Here is a 22,744-nt window from a genome sequence, read left to right on the forward strand (position 1 = left end):
AAGTAGCTTAGTTTGTTAGTCTGTCTAAGAGTTTTGTGGTTCTGCGTCGAAGGAGCTTAGTTGGTTAGGGTCTGCCTAAGATGGTTGTGGTCCTGCGACGAAGGAGCTTAGTTGGTTAGAGTCTGTCTAAGAGTTTTGTGGTCCTGCGACGAAGGAGCTTAGTTGGTTAGGGTCTGTCTAAGAGTGTTGTGGTCCTGCGATGAAGGAGCTTAGTTGGTTAGAGTCTGTCTAAGAGTTTTGTGGTCCTGCGATCAAGTAGCTTAGTATGTTAGAGTCTGTCTAAGAGTTTTGTGGTCCTGCAACGAAGGAGCTTAGTTGGTTAGAGTCTGTCTAAGAGTTTTGTGGTGCTGCGACAAAGTAGCTTAGTATGTTAAGAGTCTGTCTAAGAGTTTTGTGGTCCTGCGACAAAGTAGCTTAGTATGTTAAGAGTCTGTCTAAGAGTGTTGTGGTCCTGCGACGAAGGAGCTTAGTTAGTTAGAGTCTGTCTAAGAGTTTTGTGGTCCTGCAACGAAGGAGCTTAGTTGGTTAGAGCCTGTCTAAGAGTTTTGTGGTCCTGCGACAAAGTAGCTTAGGATGTTAAGAGTCTGTCTAAGAGTGTTGTGGTCCTGCGAGGAAGGAGCTTAGTTAGTTAGAGTCTGTCTAAGAGTTTTGAGGTCCTGCAACGAAGGAGCTTAGTTGGTTAGAGTCTGTCTAAGAGTTTTGTGGTAGTGCGACCAAGTAGTGTAGTATGTTATAGTCTGTCTAAGAGTTTTGTGGTCCTGCGATCGAGTAGCTTACTATGTTAGAGTCTGTCTAAGAGTGTTGTGGTCCTGCGATCAAGTAGCTTAGTATGTGAGAGTCTGTCTAAGAGTTTTGTGGTCCTGCGATCGAGTAGCTTACTATGTTAGAGTCTGTCTAAGAGTTTTGTGGTCCTGCGATCAAGTAGCTTAGTATGTGAGAGTCTGTCTAAGAGTTTTGTGGTCCTGCGATCGAGTAGCTTACTATGTTAGAGTCTGTCTAAGAGTTTTGTGGTTGTACGACCAAGAAGTGCAGTATGTTAAGAGTCTGTCTAAGGTTTGTTAGAGTCTGTCTAAGAGTTTTGTGGTCCTGCGATCGAGTAGCTTACTATGTTAGAGTCTGTCTAAGAGTGTTGTGGTCCTTCGATCAAGTAGCTTAGTATGTAAGAGTCTGTCTAAGAGTTTTGTGGTCCTGCGATCGAGTAGCTTACTATGTTAGAGTCTGTCTAAGAGTTTTGTGGTTGTACGACCAAGTAGTGTAGTATGTTAAGAGTCTGTCTAAGAGTTTTGTGGTCCTGCGATCAAGTAGCTTCCTATGTTAGAGTCTGTCTAAGAGTTTTGTGGTTGTACGACCAAGAAGTGCAGTATGTTAAGAGTCTGTCTAAGGTTTGTTAGAGTCTGTCTAAGAGTTTTGTGGTCCTGCCACAAAGTAGCTTAGTATGTTAAGAGTCTGTCTAAGAGTTTTGTGGTCCTGCGACCAAGTAGTGTAGTATGTTAATCTGTCTAAGAGTTTTGTGGTCCTGGGTTCAAATCCCATTCTGGTTGCCACATTCTTCCTTCCCCTTATACTCATGTATTATAAACCATGCAATTAAATTAGTGTTCTAAATTACCAACATTACCATTCAGCACTCTGATTATTAAGTTCATATTAAAATGACATTATGGGAGCGATTAAATGGCAAGACTTCCTTGAAATTTGTTAAATGCATTTTCATTCAACAACTGTTTCTTTCCCAATGACAGTTGGTTAAAATTGCAATTCCATAAATGTCATTATAAACACTGTAGTGATACTGGTTGTTTCCAGTAATAGGCTCAATGTTTTAGAGTGTGTTTAGAGTTCGTAGGCCCTTCGTTATGCTATCACAACCTGGCCATCAGGATTAAATAAAATGGATTCTGTTGTTGATGATGCAGAACAGGGATACCCACTCTCACCTTTGTGGGTCAATCATCTCAAACGGAAGAAAAGGGTGTCCAAGGCGAATGCCAACATTTTATGTTCTATTAAAAAAGCGACATTGAAGGAATTTGTTAGAACAAATGTAAATTGTTACATTTAACTGAAGCTGTCACGCTTGTATGTTTTAGCAATAATTTTAGAGTCGGAAACAGAAACGTAAACAACGCATCATGGCGGAGACCATGTGGTCCCCATCAAAATTTCCTCAAAAGACGAAAGAACAAGTGTCATGCAAACATTATGTCAAGGAGGTGAAACTGAAACTTCTAGTATGACATTTCTGTTAGAAGATAGAGCAAAAAAATCATGAAAGTAACATTTGGCTAGCGGTTATTAGCTGACAGTCGGACAAAACACCTACCGCATGGTGGAAAGTTCAGGGAGAGATAACTCATTATTTGCATCGTCACTTTCATATAGGCAGCACACTACTAAATTTATCCCGGATCGCTTAGTCGTATTTAGTAGTATTATTTGAAAGGAAAATTGTAAGTTTAACAGAGGAAAGCAAGACACGACCTATTTCAGCCATGTTTTTGTTTGATTTATCACGCAAAGGATCATATCCGGCAGTTTCGAAATATTTAGATAATTTGGTAAATTTTGGGAGACCGTGGCAAGTTTGGCCCAATTGTATTAAAATCGTTCTGCCTTCTGAACAGCATAAAACATTAAAAAAACTAGAACACTGACAGGGTCAAAGTCAGAGATCCACTTTGTCTTTGACCTTTGGCCCCAAATGACCTTGACCTTTAACCCAGTGACCCTGTTCTTTGGTCAGTTGACTTATTCTTTAATTCCGTTCAAATTTACTTCACAATATCATAACAAAATGTTCATCAGTGAAAAATACGAAACTTGACCTTGAACCTTTGGACCCCGTAACCTCGACCTTAGGTCAGTTGACTCCATGTTAAGTGCTGAACAACTTTGTTTCATAATAACATAAAAATAATATTCATCAGTAAAAAGATACAATATTTGACCATGACATTGACCCAGTGACCTTGATCTTATGTCAGTTGACTCCTTGTTAAATTCCGACCAATTTTGCTCCATAATGTCATAACAATATGTTCATCAGTGAAAAGATAAAAAAAAACAAAAAAACTTTGACCCGGTGACCTTGACCTTTGGTCAAATGACTTCTTGTTTAATTCCGACCAACAATGCTTCAAAGTGTCATAAAGAAAATGTTCACCAGTGAAAAGATACTAAATTTGACCTTGACCTTTGACCCAGTGACCTTGACCTAAGTCAATTGATCTTGATCTTTGACTCTTTGTTTAATTCCGAACAACTTTGCTTCATAATGTCATAAAATGCTCATTAGTGAAAAGTTTCCAAGTTTGACCTTGACCTTTGACCCAGTGACCTTGACATCTGACCGAAGATCTTGACCTTTGGTCAGTTGACTCCTTGTCCTTGTTTAATTTTGATCAACTATGCTTCATCATGTCATAACAAAATGTTCATCAGTAAAATGATGCAAAATTTGACCTTGACATTTGAACCTAATGACCTTGACCTTTTACCTCGACTTTTTACCTCAGTGTGTCTCTATGTTCAAATCCGACCAACTTTGCTTCATAATGTCATAAAATGCTCGTTAGTGAAAAGCTAAAAAATTTACCTTGACCTTTGAAACCTTTACCTCTGAACCGATGAACTGACCTTTGGTCAGTTGATTCCTTGTTTAATTCTGATCTACTTTGCTTCTTAATGCCATAACAAAATGTTCATCAGTAAAAAGATGCCAAATTTGACCAGGACCTTTGAACCTAATGACCTTGACCTTTGACCTTGACTTTTTACCTCAGTGTTTATTTTTGTGAGCTGAACATCTTGTCCAAGTTTCATGTAAATCGGTCAATACATACCAACGTTGTCAGCCAGGAACAAAATTTGTGGACGGACGGAGAGACAGACGGACAGACAGACAGAGTGATCACTATATGGCACCCGTATCTTCGATACGGGGCCCTAATTAAAATCTGATGTTCCCATCAACATACAATTTGCAAATTAATATGTTTTAAATATTTTATATTTAGACTGAATGAACTACAGATTTGGTCACTTGACACCTTGTTTGATTCTAACCAACTTTGCTTCATTATGTCATAACAAAATGTTAACCAGTTGAGGGATGTACAATTTGACCTTGACATTTCACCCAATAATCCTCGGCTTTGGTCAGTTGATACCTTGTTTGATTGTGACCAACTTTGCTTCATAATGTCAAAACAAAATGTTAAGCAGTTAAAAGATAGAAAATCTGACCTTGATCTTTTATCCGATAACCTTGACCTTCGATCAGTTGACTTCTTGTTTTATTGTGACCAACTTTTTTCATAAGGTCATAACAAAATGTTTACCAGTTAAGAGTTAAAATCCAAGATGGCTGATTAGCAGCCATTTTGAATCCACTCTGCCCGAAAAATTACCAAGCAGAACTAGAATGCATGGGACATCATCATGTAAAACTTTAAAAACATACTCCATTAACATCCATCAATATTGTGCAAAAGAAACTAAACGGACAGACAGACGGACAGACGGACAACCTCATTACTATAGGGCACCCGCATCGAAGATGCGGGACCCTAATAATTCTATATCTTTCCTAAAATGATTCCCTCCATATTCTACATACGGAATGTGAAGAAGTATTCAAGACAATAAAATCTCAACCCTATGGGTAAGATTATTAAACTGATGCCTGGCCATCAGCAAAGCCTCGAGCTATTAAGAAGCTTACCCCTTGAGTTTAGATTTTTTCTGTTTAACCCCCAAAGTGAAAAGAAAAAATATATATTAATCATAAAAACGTCGGATTTCCCTAAATAGATCTAAGGAACAATTTCGTTTCACAAAAGCTATAAGTGAAACCTAGTAACTTTTTAGTAGGCCTATTTTTTATAATGAGTTTTCCCAGAGACGTCTATAACTACTGACTTTGTACACTGTACAATGTCTCTGTTTTCCACATTTTGTTTGTCATGTGAATGTTCTGCCAAGTCACGTGAACTGCTAAGATCCTTATAATTGTGAATATTTGCTCAACACCGAAAATATCAGGGGGCTCACTTATCACGGGGGCCGAACTTGCCCTGGTCTCACAAAAGGAACTAATTACTGGATTAATTCCCGATTAGATTCGATAGGGTATGTTTTCGCAATGCCAGTAAGGGTTATGACGTTATTTTGAGGGCATTTATGGGATCGTATGACGTCATATAGAAGTTGGACATTTAAAGAGGGTGGCGTTTAGAACTTAAACTGTAATGATGGTCTCTGACGTATTTGTGGTCAATAGTTTATTAGTAGTTGGTTAAGTAACCGAAATGTAGACAAAAGACCCGAAATATATTTTTCAAAACTAACTTCTCCTAGAGGGGAGATGTGACCTGAGATAGCCACTATACACAGAGGGGAGAGGTGACCTAGTGTAGTAACAGTACATAGAAAGGAGAGGTGACCTGATGTAGTCACAGTAAATAGAGGGGAGAAATGACCTGAGGTAGTCACAGTACATGTACATAGAGGGGAGAGGTGACCTGAGATAGCCACTATACACATAGGGGAGAGGTGACCTGGGGTAGTCACAGTACATAGAGGGGAGAGGTGACCTGATGTAGTCACAGTAAATAGAGGGGAGAAATGACCTGAGGTAGTCACAGTACATGTACATAGAGGGGAGAGTGACCTGAGATAGCCACTATACACACAGGGGAGAGGTGACCTGGGGTAGTCACAGTACATAGAGGGAAAGAGGTGACCTGGGGTAGTCACAGTACATAGAGGGGAGAGGAAATTATAACCAGAGGTAGCCACAGAACATAGAGGGGAGAGGAAATTATAACCATAGGTAGCCACAGAACATAGAGGGGAGAGGTGACCTGAGTTAGCCACAGTACCTAGAGGGGAAACGTGAACAGAGGTAGTCAAAGTATATAGATGGGAGAGGTAAACTGAGGTACCCGCAGTATACAAAGGGGGGGGGGGGGGGGGGGGGGGGNGCGGGAAGAGATGACCTGAGGATGCCATAGTTCATAGAGGGGAGATGTGACCTGAGGTAGCCACAGTACAAAGAGGGAAGAGGTGACCTTCGGGGGAGAAGTTACCTGAGGTAGCCACAGTACATAGATGGGAGAGGTGACCTAGGTAGTCACAGTACATAGAGGGGAGAGGTAATTATAACCAGAGGTAGCCACAGAACATAGAGGGGAGAGGTGACCTGAGTAAGCCACAGTACCTAGAGGGAAACGTTAACAGAGGTAGTCACAGTATATAGATGGGAGAGGTAAACTGAGGTAGCCACAGTACACAAAGGGGGGGGGGGGGGGGGGGGGGGGGGGGGGGGGTGACCTAAGGTAGTCACAGTACATAGCGGGGAGAGATGACCTGAGGATGCCATAGTACATAGAGGGGAGATGTGACCTGAGGTAGCCACAGTACACAAAGGGGAGTTGTGACCTTGGGTAGTCACAGTACATAGTTTGGAGATGTGACACGAAGTAGCCATAGTACATAGAGGGGAGAGGTGACATGAGGCATCCACAGTGCATGGAGGGGAGAGGTGACATGAGTTAGCCACAGTGCATTGAAGGAGAGGGGATCTGATGTAGTCACATTATAAACAAGGGAGAGGTAACCTGAGGTAGCCATAGAACATAGTGGGGAGAGGTGACACGAAGTAGCCATAGTACATAGAGGGAACGGGTGACACGAAGTAGCCACAGTACATAGAGGGAACGGGTGACACGAAGTAGACACAGTACATAGAGGGAACGGGTGACACGAAGTAGCCATAGTACATAGAGGGGAGAGGTGACACGAAGTAGCCATATATATAGTACATAGAGGGAACGGGTGACACGAAGTAGCCACAGTACATAGAGGGTACATAGAGGGGAGAGGTGACATGAGGTATCCACAGTGCATTGAAGTGACAGGTGACATGAGGAAACCACAGTACATTGAAGGGACAGTTGACATGAGGAAACCACAGTACATTGAAGGGATAGGTGGCCAGAGATAACATCATAACTCGCGCTACGGATAATGTTCTGTTTGCTTGCAAAGATGTGCTCTTCATTTATACTTCAAATGTCAGATACACCATTATTAACGTATTTCAATATCACAGAAATTAAAATCTGCCTACTAAAATTCAACATATAGTTCGCTTTTTGAAGTGGGTGCGTCCTGTATGCGTGTTAAATTGACACAACTGAGGCAGTGGTATACATATATTCCTTCACAATTATGATGAAGGCAACACGTGGGCAATGGCATCTATAGTCTAAGTAAATGTCATCCGAACTTGATAGGGTGGTATATATAGTTGCAGTCCCACAGAATTGTAAATAGGTAAAGAGGAGAAGTTAAAAAGAAACGCCCAATCAAAACATTTTAAAAGGAGAGTCAGTTATTTCGGACAAAAAGATAAGTGACATTGAGTAGCATTTTTAGTGGACTATTTTCTCAATTCCGTGCATTAAGGTGTAATTAGTTAATAAGTAGTTCTTTAGATGAGATGAATTAACGAACTATTTAGGTTCCGCCTTAGATCTGTACCGCTTGAGCAGAATCTTGTTAATGTGTAGAAGAATACACCTCATGAACATGTCATGAAGGAAGGAAACACTTTAATGCATTTGATCAGCTTCATACACGATTTATATTATTCTGATACAGTATTACTGATTATATGAACCAGTGGAAAAACACGAGTAATATTGCTGTCTAATGACTATCGGTGATAATGGCGAAAATAATCGCCAGACCGACCACGTCCAACGGAAGCCGACAGAATGTATTAATTTTCGAGTCGGGAGCGGTGATTAATCATTGTTATGATTGATTTCGTTCCGACAACGATTGGTTACTGCTCCGTGAATATTGTTGATACAGGGTTGGTTGTAACGGAGATCTGTATTACAGGATTCGATTTGTAGCGGTTCAGTTCACCCTACGTTGCATTAGGTTCGATATAAACTACATCTGTCAAAAGATATAAAATTTAAAAAGAAAAGTGAAATAATTGCAATAAAATTGTTTACATGGAAAGCACTGAGTCGATATGCCGAGTAGCAAACGCATTCAGATTTTTTTTTTTTTTAAATAATAGTTATCATCATATGCAATACACACAAACTGACGATGTTTACCCGTATTTTTATTTTTTTTTATTTTTTTATTCATGGCGAGCCGAACATTATCCAATTATCACCATATGAAGTTTCGGAGTATCTGGAATACAATTTATAATAAAAATGATGCAGAACATCTTAAACCATATAAGATTCATGTAACGAGTTTAAATGTGTACAACTGAGCGAACTAAAACACAAATCTCAAATAAAACGAAACGAATTAAATGTCTTTTTCATCACATGAAATCTCAAGGAAAATTGAATTTATCAATATGCAGCATTTCCTTCAAGTAAAGGTATTTATCGTGTTAGCTGGTTCATTAAAAAAAAAACATCGTTAAGGGGCGGGNATGATGATATAAACACATGGAACATGGCTTTCATACCTGATATGAATGCCATCATGACTTGGTATGATTATATACAACAATTCAGAGTCGGTAGGTTTAAGTAGAACTTGTTCGCCTAAAATGTAAATTTAACCCAAAGTAATGAAAAATAAATGAGCTGGCAGTGACCAATGCATAGCAGGGTAGTAATTATGATCTACAGTTTTAAGCGTTTATGATTTTGATAGTACTATACATACAGTTTAAATGCAAATATATTTTTGGTATTAATAACTCGATATCCAAAATAGAATAGGCTTCTTGTATCTTTTGTCTCCTTAAATGAAAAGCAGAAAAAACGAAAGAATTAAAACATATTTGTAATCTTTCAGTAACAATATTTGAACTATTATAATTTTTCTATCAAATAAACTGGGTAGTTTTGTTGCCCTCTTGTCACATTTACCGTGAATTAACTGTTGTTGTCTTATGAGCCATAGATTACACCGGTCAGTGTACATGTTGACCGGAGATTATAGGAGCCATAGACTATACCGGTCAGTGTTGGCCGGAGATCATAGTAGCCATACACAACACCGGTCAGTGTTGGCCGGAGATCATAGGAGCCATATACTATACCGGTCAGTGTTGGCCCGAGTTCATAGGAGTATAGACTACACCGGTCAGTGTTGGCTGGATATCATAGGAGCCATAGACTACACCGGTCAGTGCTGGCCGGAGATCATAGGAGCCATAGACTATACCGGTCAGTGTTGGCCCGAGTTCATAGGAGTATAGACTACACCGGTCAGTGTTGACTGGAGATCATAGGAGCCATAGACTATACCTGTCAGTGTTGGCCGGGGTTCATAGGAGTATAGAATATACCGGTCAGTGTTGGCTGGATATCATAGGAGCCATAGACTACACCGGTCAGTGTTGGCCGGAGATCATTGGAGCCATAGACTATACCGGTCAGTGTTGGCCGGAGATCATAGGAGCCATAGACTAAACGGTCAGTGTTGGCCGGAGATCATAGGAGTATAGACTACACCGGTCAGTGTTGGCCGGAGATCATAGGAGCCATACACAACACCGGTCAGTGCTGGCCGGAGATCATAGGAGCCATATACTATACCGGTCAGTGTTGGCCGGAGATCATAGAAGCCATAGACTACACCGGTCAGTGTTGGCCGGAGATCATGGGAGCCATAGATTACACTGGTCAGTGTTGGCCGGAGATCATAGGAGCCATAGACTACAATGTACATCGGTCAGTATTGGCCGGATATCATAATAGCCATATACTATACCGGTCAGTGTTGGCCGGAGATCATAGGAGTCATATACTACACCGATCAGTGTTGGCTGGAGATCATAGGAACCATAGACTACGCCAGTCAGTGTTGGCTGGAGATCATTGGAGCTCATAGACAACGCCGGTCAGTGTTGGCTGGAGATCATAGGAACCATAGACTACGCCAGTCAGTGTTGGCTGGAGATCATTGGAGCTCATAGACTACGCCGGTCAGTGTTGGCTGGAGATCATTGGAGCTCATAGACAACGCCGGTCAGTGTTGACCGGGGATCATGTGATAGGAGCCATATACTACATCGGTCAGTTTTGGCCAGAGATGTACACACGTTTAATTACCAATTAAATCTACACGTGCTGCCTGATAAAGATTATATATCACCTATAATCCCACGTGAAATCACCTGTCTTTTATTTCCCTTGGGGATAATTCGAACTCATTATTATTCATATATTCAGGTGGTACGACCTATAAACTGGGAATAGGGTCAATTTTGTTACCTTTTTATAATGATATTAAGATACATTCCAGCAATCTTTATCCAATAAATTAGTTTGTATACGGCAAAGGAAATAAAGCGACAAGTGGCTGATGGGAGCGTTCCCCCTAAAGTTACCATTGTCGCCATCATACCACTAGTCTACGACTATCGTTGAATAGAAATCTGTTTCAACTTTTACTGAAACACAAAGATAACAGCAGGAACAAGTTGGGTTGAAATTTCACGTTTATAGACGAACATTTGAATGGTTTTTCGTTAACTCACCAAAGAAGTGCACATTTCGTTGCGATAAATAGCCAATATATCGACATTTGATCCTGGTTAGTTTTGAATAAGATGAGCTATATATGATATTGAATTTTGACTTTATTGCTAAAGCTGGCCATTAAAATATCTGATTTAGAAGTATTTTTTATTCACCAGCACAGGTGTGGTCTTATCGATACGATCACAGGGCATTCCCAGGTGTTTATTACGTCACAACATGTACACGTGTAATGTGTATGGTACAGTGTATGGAGGAAGACCGAGGCAGACAGAGTTACGGTGTATACTGTACGTCAAACGTGTAATAGTGTAGGTTAACTCAATACTTAGTACATTTATATTACGAAAACTTTTCGTAATCCGGCACCCGACATACCGTTTTTGGCTTATATACCCCGAGTGTTAATAACCATAATTCCTTTATGAAATATTTGATTTTTTAATGGAGCTATGTTTTTACCATTCGCAAATACTTTGTAAAAGCAAGGATGGCGATTATATAATAATTATTTCAATATGTATATTACTTGAATAACATCAAATTTTAATTTTGAAGCTGATGAAGATGCCGGATATTTATATTATGCATATCATGCATAAACATCCCAGGAATGGTATTTTAAGCTAACCAAGACATTTTAACATTATATTGGTTTAACATAATGGGTGCGACGCACGTGCCGTGTATTTTAGAATTATAAAACGTATTTAACAAATAAATTGTGGTACATTTCGTGCATAACCCCCTCCGCTATGGCCTAACCCATGTCTACATACATTGTAGATTGGTATAACATGTATGCGTACAATGCACCAGCCGTGTATTAAGGGAAAATAAACATCTTTAACAAATAAAACGTGGTATCCTTGTTAGGTCATTTTGGTTGATACATCAATCTTTCGGCTGATATCTAAGGGAGATCACTGCGAGTAATCCGGTTATTCTCTACTCCGTCAGATAATGAGAATTACATACTTACCGTTTAGCACATAAATTGAAATACTGGATGTGTTTAGGTCTGGGAAATTACTTCTGTCTATCGAAATATGCATTTAAAGAATAATTATTGTTATAGTACATTGGAAACACCTACTGACATGACGTGGGAAGCTGGTAAACACGTATCAGGTGTGCCCCGCCCTCCATATCCTCTTTTACCCCTCCCTCCCCCTCTCCCTCCCACGTTCATTATTTACTGAACAAAATTCGACAATAATGACATTAACATGATCAAACCACGTGACCGATCCAGACACTGACCTGGGAGGGACAGATGCATGGGAGAGGGTTCTAGATGAGAATAGGAGCATTTCCTGTTTGGCAAATAGGGAAATACAATTAAGTCCCCTCCCCTTAACAAAAACGTGTTTGATCATTACCCATCCCAACCTACTAAAACAACAAAGATAATTATGAAAGCTGCGAGTGTATAATTATGTGTATGTTATAATTGTTTTGCATTACTAAGTCCCCCAAACGAAGTGGGGGACTTATTGGTAGTTCGCGCGTTTTTAATCCAGGCGTCTGCATAGATGTGCAAAAAACCTTCTTTTCTGTAGCTAAAATGGCTGCCGTATATTGGGTTCTGATTTTTTTTCATCTTTGAGACAATGGGGGCAGTTTGGGGGACTTCTGTAATGGTCCCCCATTACAATTAGTACTTGTTAATTAAAAATACTCTTTAAACAATGAAACTGTTGGGTTTTTTTTATTCCTCGCAAAAGCCAGTGTCAAATGGGGACGGCAAATAGGTATATTATATAGGTATCAGTACAGGTAAGTGTCACGTGACGAGGTAGTATTCTCAAAATTGTGTTCGTGTGATACTTGCCTTTTCCAAACACTACCCAATTTGGTTTTGACAAGTTAAAAAGAAAAATCACAGACTTTTTGTCACCGTAATTAGTAGAATAAAGTTCATTTCTGGTAATACAAGTAATAATTTGGTTCAAAAATGGTCCATAATAGCATCTATTATACATTATCTACGGGAAAGTAAATATCACTAGAAAAATGTACCCAGCTCATGGGATTCCTTTTCACGGGGTAAAACCATGCCGGATTTTATTTTGTTGCCAGCTTTGCCTTCTTTACAACTTTAATGTGTAACAATAGTATGCATGTACTTTGTATAAAAATAGCGGAAATGTTATTTTCCATACATGAAAATACACGGTTGTAAAATTAGAGTTTATGAGTGATATTTACCTGTCATTTTGTGAGGTTACCCTTCACCAAAACTGGTCAGCAAGCCTGGTATTTCACCAAACCTGGTCAGCAAGTCTGGTATTTCAGTAAGAGGGTCATTTTTGTGTATAGGTGGTTAAGTACTGTTTGCATATATCTGTAATATTGTTAAACTACATGTAATATTAGATAAATGAAAGGTATTGAAGTAGAGCCGAATATTGACCAAACTTTATGAAAATACCTTAGGGGCGGTAAATCTAACAAAAATCATTTTGTAATAGGTAAGGTAACATTTAGCCTTAAGATCACGAAGAAAACTGTATTACATTTGTAAAGCAAGTTTTCCCGATTTATGGTTTCCGGGTTAGAGAGGTTCCTGTGAACATTATGTTACTACGGCTACCAGTTCTGATGAAACAGACAGTCCGTTTGATCAGTTGCCGGTTTCATGTAATCTCAGCAGGTGGAGCTTTGCGTGGGATTTCCCGCCACGAAATGCTACGGAGGCTGAAGACATGGGAGTCCCGCGCCAGAGAAGCTCTATCGATACTGGTAGGACCGTACGCCGAACGGATATTACCTCGGGATAACAGTTTCCGATAGGGCTTTCACGGGACTAAACCTACTGTATAAATATACGTTTATTTATGATAATGTTTTGATGTATCGTGTCAGGTTCTATCCAGAAATCCTTGGGATTTTACGAGTTTTAATTGACGATCCGATGAAGGCTGTATGTTGAGATTATTTTACTGTGAGGTTACTGAGTGACCACAGCGCCTGGCTACTTTATATGATTATAACCTGTCTGATACCAACAACGTACAGACAAAATTAATTACAGGTTTAGATATTGGCTTGTAGACGATTTAGGTCAATAAATTGTTTAAAGCAATATATCACGAATACTTTGTACGAAAACAAATTGCAAATACCTTCAACAGATTTTGAAAGAAAAAACAACATTCAAATTAGCAGTTGAATGTGATAGACGTTTGCTTCAGTAATTTAACACAAGACTGAAACAAGTTATAGTGAATGTAATTTTAATTTGATCAAAACCACAAAATCTATGTCGTGACATCACACATCGGTTAATGTCCACGCGGGATCATATCTGACGTCATCAGAGGGATGTGTATTCTACATCACTACGTCTGGGATTACATACTTAAACTGTCTACTGGATATTTACTACATATCTCAACAAGAAAGGTAAGTTATTTAATTTTATAACCAATCCACACTGTCATATAAGTGGTTATATATGAACGGTAATTTTGAAATGCCAATTGAGCGATTGATTCAAATTTCTAACGTACTCCTAATGTTATTTGAGGCAGACTACCAAGCGTTAAACCAACAGTTATAACAAAAATGTGGCGAAATCAAACACATGACAACATCTGCATTTATGGAGCTATGAACGTTTTTTCAGTTTGATTGGTTCCTATTATAAACATACATATAGCAAATACCCATGTTAGTAGACTTAGTACATTACAGTAGACTTAGTACATTACAGTAGACTTAGTACATTACAGTAGACTTAGTTAGTATTTAACAAACGACGTACGTATTCATGGAAACTTTCATGTTAAATTATCAGCACCATTCGCTGTTGGAGTTATCAGAAAACCTGTGGTAACCAGAACCTCTGTTAACTGTTAACCAGAACCTCTACATATTCGGAAGTTATATAAGGTAATATTATCGGAGGCATAACAGTCAAATTGGTTTTTCATTTGTTTTGTGGACTATTAATACTATAGAGTTAATATAAGGATATCGGACACAAATACTTTCCAAACCATCTGGATTGCTATGTACCGAGATATTTTGATGTATGGGAACAGATTAGATGTTATTATTCTATGTCCAGTACAAGGGAACAGTCTCTAAAAATTTCGAAGTTATTGAGATTTGACTTTAAAATATATTGTCATGGATTCATACTCTCTCCATACCGGGGAATCCGTCACCGTCGACATCAGCACGCTGACGAGTGTTACCGGAACATCGGACAGTTCGTCAAATCTGGAGACCTCGTCAGTTTTTATCTACAAAGAAACAAACCAAAACAAAATTCCTGAAGAATCTGTAGTGAGAAGAATCATTATCACAATAACGTTTGATATTAGTTTCATTATAGCGATAGAATGTGAGGAATGCACAGAATGTCTGTTTGTGGCTATAGGCTTCGCTAGGCTATGATCGTAAACTGGCGAATATCTTCACCGTGGTAGAAAATATAACAGAATAGCAGGTATCAGTCCTCGTGTTCCATCCATCTATAGTGCAGGATTTCGTGACTAATCGATTCTTAACAACGTGATAACCGTCCGGAGTATTTAACGGACGTTTTTGTATGCACGGAATCAATTATCCGGATTAGCGAGACTTCATTGTACAAAGGTAGGCAATTGTCCGGATTAGCGAGGCTTCGTTGTACAACGGTAGGCAATTGTCCGGACTAACGAGGTTTTCTCGTACAATGACACCGAAGTATTCTTACTGATGGGTTTTTATTGTAAAAAGACACAAAAGTGTTCGGACTAACGAGTTTTCGTTGTACAACGGCATCAAAGAGTCCAAATAAAAATAAATATAAACAAGACAAAACAAATGACCAGACAAACGAGGGGATTGGTTGTTAAAAAACCTTTAGTGTCGGTGAAACAGGGATTCGAACCACCTGGATTTAACTGTACAAATGCACTGAAGTGGAATAGCGGAATAACGGTATTGTAAAGTGGCACCTACATGTAAGTATCCGGACTAAAAATACTGTAATCAGATTGCAACATGTGTAAGCTATAGAAGTGCCATTGTAAAAGGACAAATAGTGTTCAGAATAGCGAGACATATTGCATATGAGATTTATGGAACGAGTCTAAAAAAATTCAATTTAGTGAGCCTCTGGCGAGCTAAAATGAAAAATTCGTGACGAGTTTCATAAATTTCATATAAAATGAAAACGAGTGTAAGATCATTTTTATCACATAATCAAGATTTGTGGCATTAATTTGTGTAAAACGACAATTTTTATGCAACCTTGAAATGTAAAAAGCCGCCATTTTGACTCCAGTGCGTAAGTCTATGACGTCATGTAATTGTCCTAGGCTTAACGTCACAATTGAAACAATTGAAACTTCCAACTAATCACAGGGCTGATAGGTCATATTACATGGGTTAATAAGCAAAACAATATGACATGGGTATATCACTGGATAACACTATACATTTATGGACTTTTGTGCTGGTGAATATGATGTGATATGAACATGAAAGAGTGATACCGAGGCAAAGCTTTTTCCAGGTTCATATCACATCATATTTACCAGCACAAAATCCCATAACTGTTTTATTATATGCTTCAACAATAAGATAAAACAAAACAAAACTCAAGGCTCTGATTTTTGTACGCGATTTAGCCAGGTTTTAATTCAACAGTTTAGCATCGTAGCTTTCGAAGACATCGTCTAGGTTCTTTTTCTTAAGATAAGCATGGAGGACATGCACTGCGTGTTCAATTGCCTTAATTTATGTTAACAACATCTTTATCCTCGAATAGTTTTGATAATTTTCTGATGTAACAGAGGAGAAACGTTCGCCAGCAGCCATCTTCTAATGTCGTCTGACAGATCGCGTTCCGGGCTAACTGCGCATGCGCTACGACAGGTTCCGGGGAATTTCCATATAGGCTATATTTAGAAATTGATATTCTAGAGGACTGGTCACGTGGATAGGATCCGACTAATGTGATTGCGAGAAATGTTCATGCATATAATAAAGTATAATAGTGCATATTGTATAAAGATAGTTTCAAAGCGGGACACACAAGGTTCTGCCCGAAGTTCTATCTCATACAGATCTCTTCACAGCAAGTGTTAATTTTTCACCCAGCCATCGCGTCAAGTATTTCGTTTGGGTGGTCAAACGCGATCATAGATCACATCAGGGACCTTGATGATCGCATCACCGCGATCCTTCACGTCTCATGTCACGTAATCGTGTCACGAAAATCCACGGAGGATCGACCTCCTGAACTGAAGTGTTATGATGAATACTTTTATGATGATCTGAAATGATTATAAAAACATTGTTTAGGGAAATTAGAGGTAGAACATTGATTATAGACATGAGATAACGAATTAGTGCAGTCATATCAGTAAGAAGACACGCTCTTGTACCGAAACGTTTTAGTGGGAAGATTACGCTAAGGCACGCTCCTGTACGAAAACGTTTAAGTGGGAAGATTACGTTAAGACAGGCTCCTGTACGGAAACGTTTTAGTGGGAAGATTACGTCAGGGCACGCTCCTGTACGAAAACGTTTTAGGGGGAAGATTACGTTAAGGTACGCTCCTGTACGGAAACGTTTTAGTGGGAAGATTACGTTAAGGTACGCTCCTGTCAGAAACGTTTTAGTGGGAAGATTACGTTAAGGTATGCTCCTGTACGGAAACGTTTTAGTGGGAAGATTACGTTAAGGTACGCTCATGTACGAAAACGTTTTAGTAGGAAGATAATGTTAAGACACGCTCCTGTATTGAAACGTTCTGGTTGGAAATTACGTAAAGACAACGCTTATGTACGGAGACGCTGTAGCCGGAGGATTTCAAAAAGAGTTCTTAACCTAGAAACATTTAAAACTTTTTAAATAAAGTATTGTTGTAATTTTGTCTTAAATACTTAATACTTTAACGTTACTTGTATAACGTATATTTTTCAATTTCTACTCAAGTTGGACTAAATACAACTACCAAAAGTTTCATTTGCCGATGAAATTGACAGATTAACATTGCCTGTGTGTGTGAGTACATATTTTCAGATTTTGCGAAGAGAGATAACTATTGATATTTTTAAACAATGAAGATACCACTTGTATGAGATTTTACATTTTTATTGAAGCTACCGAGATCTGGGACAAACTATCGGAATTAACTTTCACAAGATCCAATTATTGAAAACAAAACATATGTTGATTGAAATATAAGGATTGAATATTGTTTGTTCGATTAACTGGGGTGATGAATTGAGTTGGTCTTGAAACAAATTCAACATGAACTGCTTCGCAGTTCATTAAGTGTGTTTCAAGACCACCTCAATTCACCACCCATTGAAATCGACCAAAGCAACATTCTAAACTTAAATGAAATTAACAGTACAATGCTTGCACATGTGACCCTTCAGTTACTCTGAATTATCAGCGAATGTAAATGGCTATGAACAGATTTACTTGTGAGCCCGTATTCATGAAATCAATCTAATTTTTGTGACAAAATTCTGCCTTCAGGCACAATTTCTTGTTCCGGTGAATAACAATAATAAAAACCATCTTTTTTCAACGATTTGGAGGATTTTTAGCCTTATACCGTTTTACGTATTTACAATGGACGTTTTGACCGTGTCACATAATTTATGTGACCGTTTCAAACACTTTAACCAAGTCATTTTATCACAGAATCCACGCTTCAGCATCACACGTTAACGGTTTCGTAAATACAGGCCTTGGTTTGGCGTGTCTGTTGTAGCCTGATCCCTTCAATATATAGCAGTGTCCGTTACGTAATATATTGTAATGACCATTACCTGAATGTATTTTGGTGTCCCTTACAGAGGCTTGTTCTACATGTATGACAAGGCCAGAATAAATCCATCACCACATGGGCCAACCACGTATCCGGTCATTGTGAATAATGTATACGGGAAACTAACAAAAATATCATAACAAACACAAGTGCCTATCATACTCATTAGGTGATGGCCAAACAGTGGACATTTAGCTAGCTGTGTAGTTGACCTGCTGCTGTTGACTAGGTACCGTATATGTATGACGTCACGCGACGTTTAGAACATAGCATAGCGCCGAACGCAGTTTTCAAAGTGTTCTTTTCTGTCATTTGTAAATCAAACGTGCAGTACAACCTTGGTTTTAGTTTCTCTCTATCATTATTTTTTCATATAAAAGTTCAGCTCGGTTTATTCTTTCCAAATTTCTATTTCTGAGCTTTCGTACATGTATAATGTCCTATAATAAAACACACAAAAACATGATATTGCAAATAAATCCCTCACAACGAAATAAAAAATAGCAATTAATTATACTAATGGTGGGTAGGAATGCCAACCACCGTCTCAAACAAAAACAGATGTAGAATTTGATTCCATCAGTATAGTTCAAAACGGAAACAGATAACAATCAGTTAGACAAATATTTGTACAAAAATAACAACGTTCCAAAAGAAAATCCATAAAAAAATTAAAAACAGGATATAACAAATAATAAAAAGATACGTCGGTTAGATGTCAGTTAAAGATCAATTTCAGTTATTGTCGACTAAAACTGGACATAAAAGTGTCCATTTGACTTCCACATAAAACGACATAGGAGTGTCCGATTGATCATGACTTCCCCTTTAAATTCCTATCTTGTTAGGGTTAATACATTATGAATCAGTTACATTTGGTGAGATTTTTTAAAAACTGGTGGTTCGTGAGTATTTACTCAGAGAGATATCAAAACTCATGCGGAGTAGGTAAAAGGACACAGGTGTTGGGTAAATAGAGGTTCCCCATCGAGTGGTGGTTGGCTATCATGTTTATCTCAAGTTTGTTAATTTTCAAATTGTATAAATACACGAGGTTTACCGAGTGTCTTTTACAATTTAAAAAAGCAAATTTAAGAGAGTTAATTTCAGTTAAAAATCAGCGTATTAAATAAGTTGATATTTGATATGAAATATGGTTGTCCTTTTTTCAGAGACTTAACATTTTCGATGTACCGTTGGCTCCTAAACATACGCCTCTAACCAACCACGCCCATTACGTAACACAAACAGCCTCCACATCATCTCGTTACCAGCCCCCACACATGTCTATCACACTTGTATCATCATACAGATCAACGTTACGATTTCTCCCAGTATACTTGGTAGTCGGTAATACAGACAATATGGGCTATGTTCACAGGGGGCGTAACTGGACCTCGTCCTGGAAGTTTTTATGATTAATCATTAAATTGGTTCTGTTTGGTACCCAGTGCTGTTTGAAGCAAATTATTGTCGGAACAAATATGTGGAATATTCAAGCGATTTGTTGTTTAAAGTAGACAGTCCTGTAAATGTATTACATCTGTTATCTATTATTGACCCCGAAATGTTCAAATCATCGGTAGCAAACAAACTATTATGATAAAAACTATTACGATAAAAGTTGCAAATCTGATATTTATACCAGACCATTTCGGTACATTACCATCTTTGTCTGTGTGTGTCAATTTTACCTCAATCAAAAAGAATTTTATTGAATGCAAAATTAAGAAATTTACGAAACTGTCAACAGATCATGAACTTTTCAGTAGGAAAAGAAGCTGGTACTACTTTAAAGACTAGTCGATGGAAGATTCCACATATCTATATATATTATTGGCAACCCTGTTTAAACGGATTTTAAAACATTCAGAAAAAAACACCTCTATTGTTCTTTAGGTCAGTCTTTGCCTTGAAACGGTTGTACTGAATTTCGTCATCGGTGCCGGTATTTTACAAGATTTAATCGTAAAGCTTCGAAAATGTCCGTTAAGTTCCGGGAGTGTCCGGTAAAATTCGGAACTGTCTTTCAAATGAATTTATTTATTTTGTGTCAGCTAAATACGCGTAACAATTAACTTTGTGAGAAACGTGTTGTTTTGAATTATAACACACCAGTATATGGAGTTTCCATTTGTAAGACTTTGTAATATTCCAATGTTGAACACAATTTGGCGGGATCTGTGATTGACACGTCTGAGATTGTTTGGTTTTATCGTAGTGGAATTTACTTTGAAGTTTTCTTTCCAATCTTGCAGATTAGATGACTGATGTGCTACACGATACCAATATGTCTTCGAGAATCTGGTCTGATACTCGGGAGATGTGAATATAAACTAATCCGAGGAAAATAATCAGTTTGGTAACCCTATAAGACTATTCGCCTTTATAAGATACTATGAATGTAACCAGGATTTATGGTTGATAAGATCGTTATGTGTTTTCCAGAGGCTCGCAAACATGAAATATCCAAATCTTGTATCATAGATCAAATTTGAACGGAAACTTATGACAAATCCTCTATTTACAAGATACTGTGAATGTAACAAGATCGTTTTGTGTTCGATAATGTTCGGTAATACCCGGCTTTGTGCGATACTATTCGGTAATGTCAGATACTGTTCGGTTGAGTCCGCTTTCTCAAGCATGATTGATGAATATATCCTCGTTGACGAGTGTAAGTATTGACATAGCCTCCGTAGCAAATTCCCTCCACAAACAAATATTTGTTCATTTATACATTTCCCGTCACACACGCCGGCAAACTCATCTGTGACAGTTAGTGATTTCATTTATTATGGGGAAGATCATCAAAGTTTCTAAACGTTTTACGTGTTTGGTCCAATGTCGCCATTAGTTTGACGTCAATCGAAACGAAACATGACGTCAGTGCATTGTATCTATAACAGATATACCAATAATACAGGTAAATCAATCAGGGTTGGGAATACGCACACGTAACTTAGATAGGACAAGCCAATTAAACATTTAATCCAAACAGAGGGATCGCACAGTTATTAGAGACATTTGCAAATGTAACAAAGATATCTCTAAACGTAACAAAGATGTCTTTAATTCAAAAAGAGATATTTTTCATGAAATAAATATGTCTACGATTGTAATAGAGAAATCTCTAAAAGGTAATATATAGATATCTTTCATTGTAACAGAGATATCGTTTATTCAAATATATTTACATTTGCGCTGCAACCCACTATAAGAACATTACCAGCAGAAATGCATACCAGTTGAGTATGAAAGCAAAAACTCTCGTGATGTAACACGTGGTTTACTAAGACGTCATGTATTAATTTTACACAATGAGAGTCGCGTCGCGTCGCCTCGGATAGCATGTCCCTGCGTCAAACGTTCAAATGACTATGGCTGATTATTGACGCCAATTTTATTTAAATATGGCTGTTCCGTTAATGTCGTTTAAAGGACGACGCATATACAAAACGCAGTAAATAAATAAATTATTTAAGAAACAAAGAAATACAACTCAACAATTGTTCTATAGTAAAAATGTGAATATATGGATTGAACGGCGTTTTTTTAAATGTTCATGCCGGTATGAACATTTTTAAAAACGCCCTTCAATCCTTATAGAGATATTATTCATGTCTTTGATTGTCATAGAAATATATTCAATAGTAACAGAGTTATAAAAGAAGATATATAAGAGATATAATTGATTCAAATAGAGATATCTGTAAATGTAATATGACACGCTTAAATTTAGTAGATATCCTTAAAAGTAAAGAGATATATTTAATTCAAATTGGGTGATCCTTGTATTAATTTAAGATATCTTGAAATCAATTAGATATCTCTATTTGAAGTAGATATCTCTGAAAGAATGAACGATACCCTGAAATGTATTAGAAATATCTGTATATAAATTAAAATATATTCTAATGTGTTTTGTATATATCTTAAATACTTAAGGTTATATGATATTCCTATTGTTTATAAGGTATCTCCTTAATTAAAATAAATGTTAAGCTGGCTTATATTGAACCTTCATCAACAGTATCACAAGCCGATCGGCTTTTCCCCTTGTCATGGAACTCGCATTATTGGCGATTTCTCAATGAATATCCAACAGGATTTCACAATTTACCCCAAACAAAATACATGTATATATTTTCATCTGTAAAAAGGATTTTTTATGAACAAGGCCAGAATATATATTTACCAATTGGGCATCCCTCCCCTCGCAACTAAATCCTAGATATAGTATCATAATGTGGGACAGTTTCCCATCGCACCAACCAGGTGAAAGGCAATAGACTTAATGTGGGTGTAAAAGGAACAATAACAAATAAAGGCCAGTTTACTATTATATAATTTGAAGTTTTGCCAGGATACTATTTTCAGACATGCTGATTACCGCCGGTTACCGTATTGTGTGATCTTAGGT

At 38.0% G+C, this 22,744-nt stretch overlaps 1 protein-coding gene across 3 annotated transcripts in view; it reads right to left on the reverse strand.

Annotated features, from left to right (window-relative positions):
• The window catches only part of LOC110450403 (CAD protein-like), a 128,913-nt gene extending 126,571 nt beyond the window's left edge, over nt 1-2,342 (reverse strand). For all 3 annotated transcript variants that reach the window (XM_021497899.1, XM_021497910.1, XM_021497892.1), the window contains exon 1: nt 2,324-2,342. In XM_021497899.1, coding sequence (XP_021353574.1) covers nt 2,324-2,328 — 5 coding nt within the window. In that variant the 5' untranslated portion in view covers nt 2,329-2,342. The remainder of the gene's footprint in view (nt 1-2,323) is intronic.
• Nucleotides 2,343-22,744: the final 20,402 nt, after the last annotated feature.

The sequence above is a fragment of the Mizuhopecten yessoensis genome, unplaced genomic scaffold, assembly GCF_002113885.1.
Source record: "Mizuhopecten yessoensis strain PY_sf001 unplaced genomic scaffold, ASM211388v2 scaffold523, whole genome shotgun sequence".
NCBI lineage: Eukaryota > Metazoa > Mollusca > Bivalvia > Pectinida > Pectinidae > Mizuhopecten > Mizuhopecten yessoensis.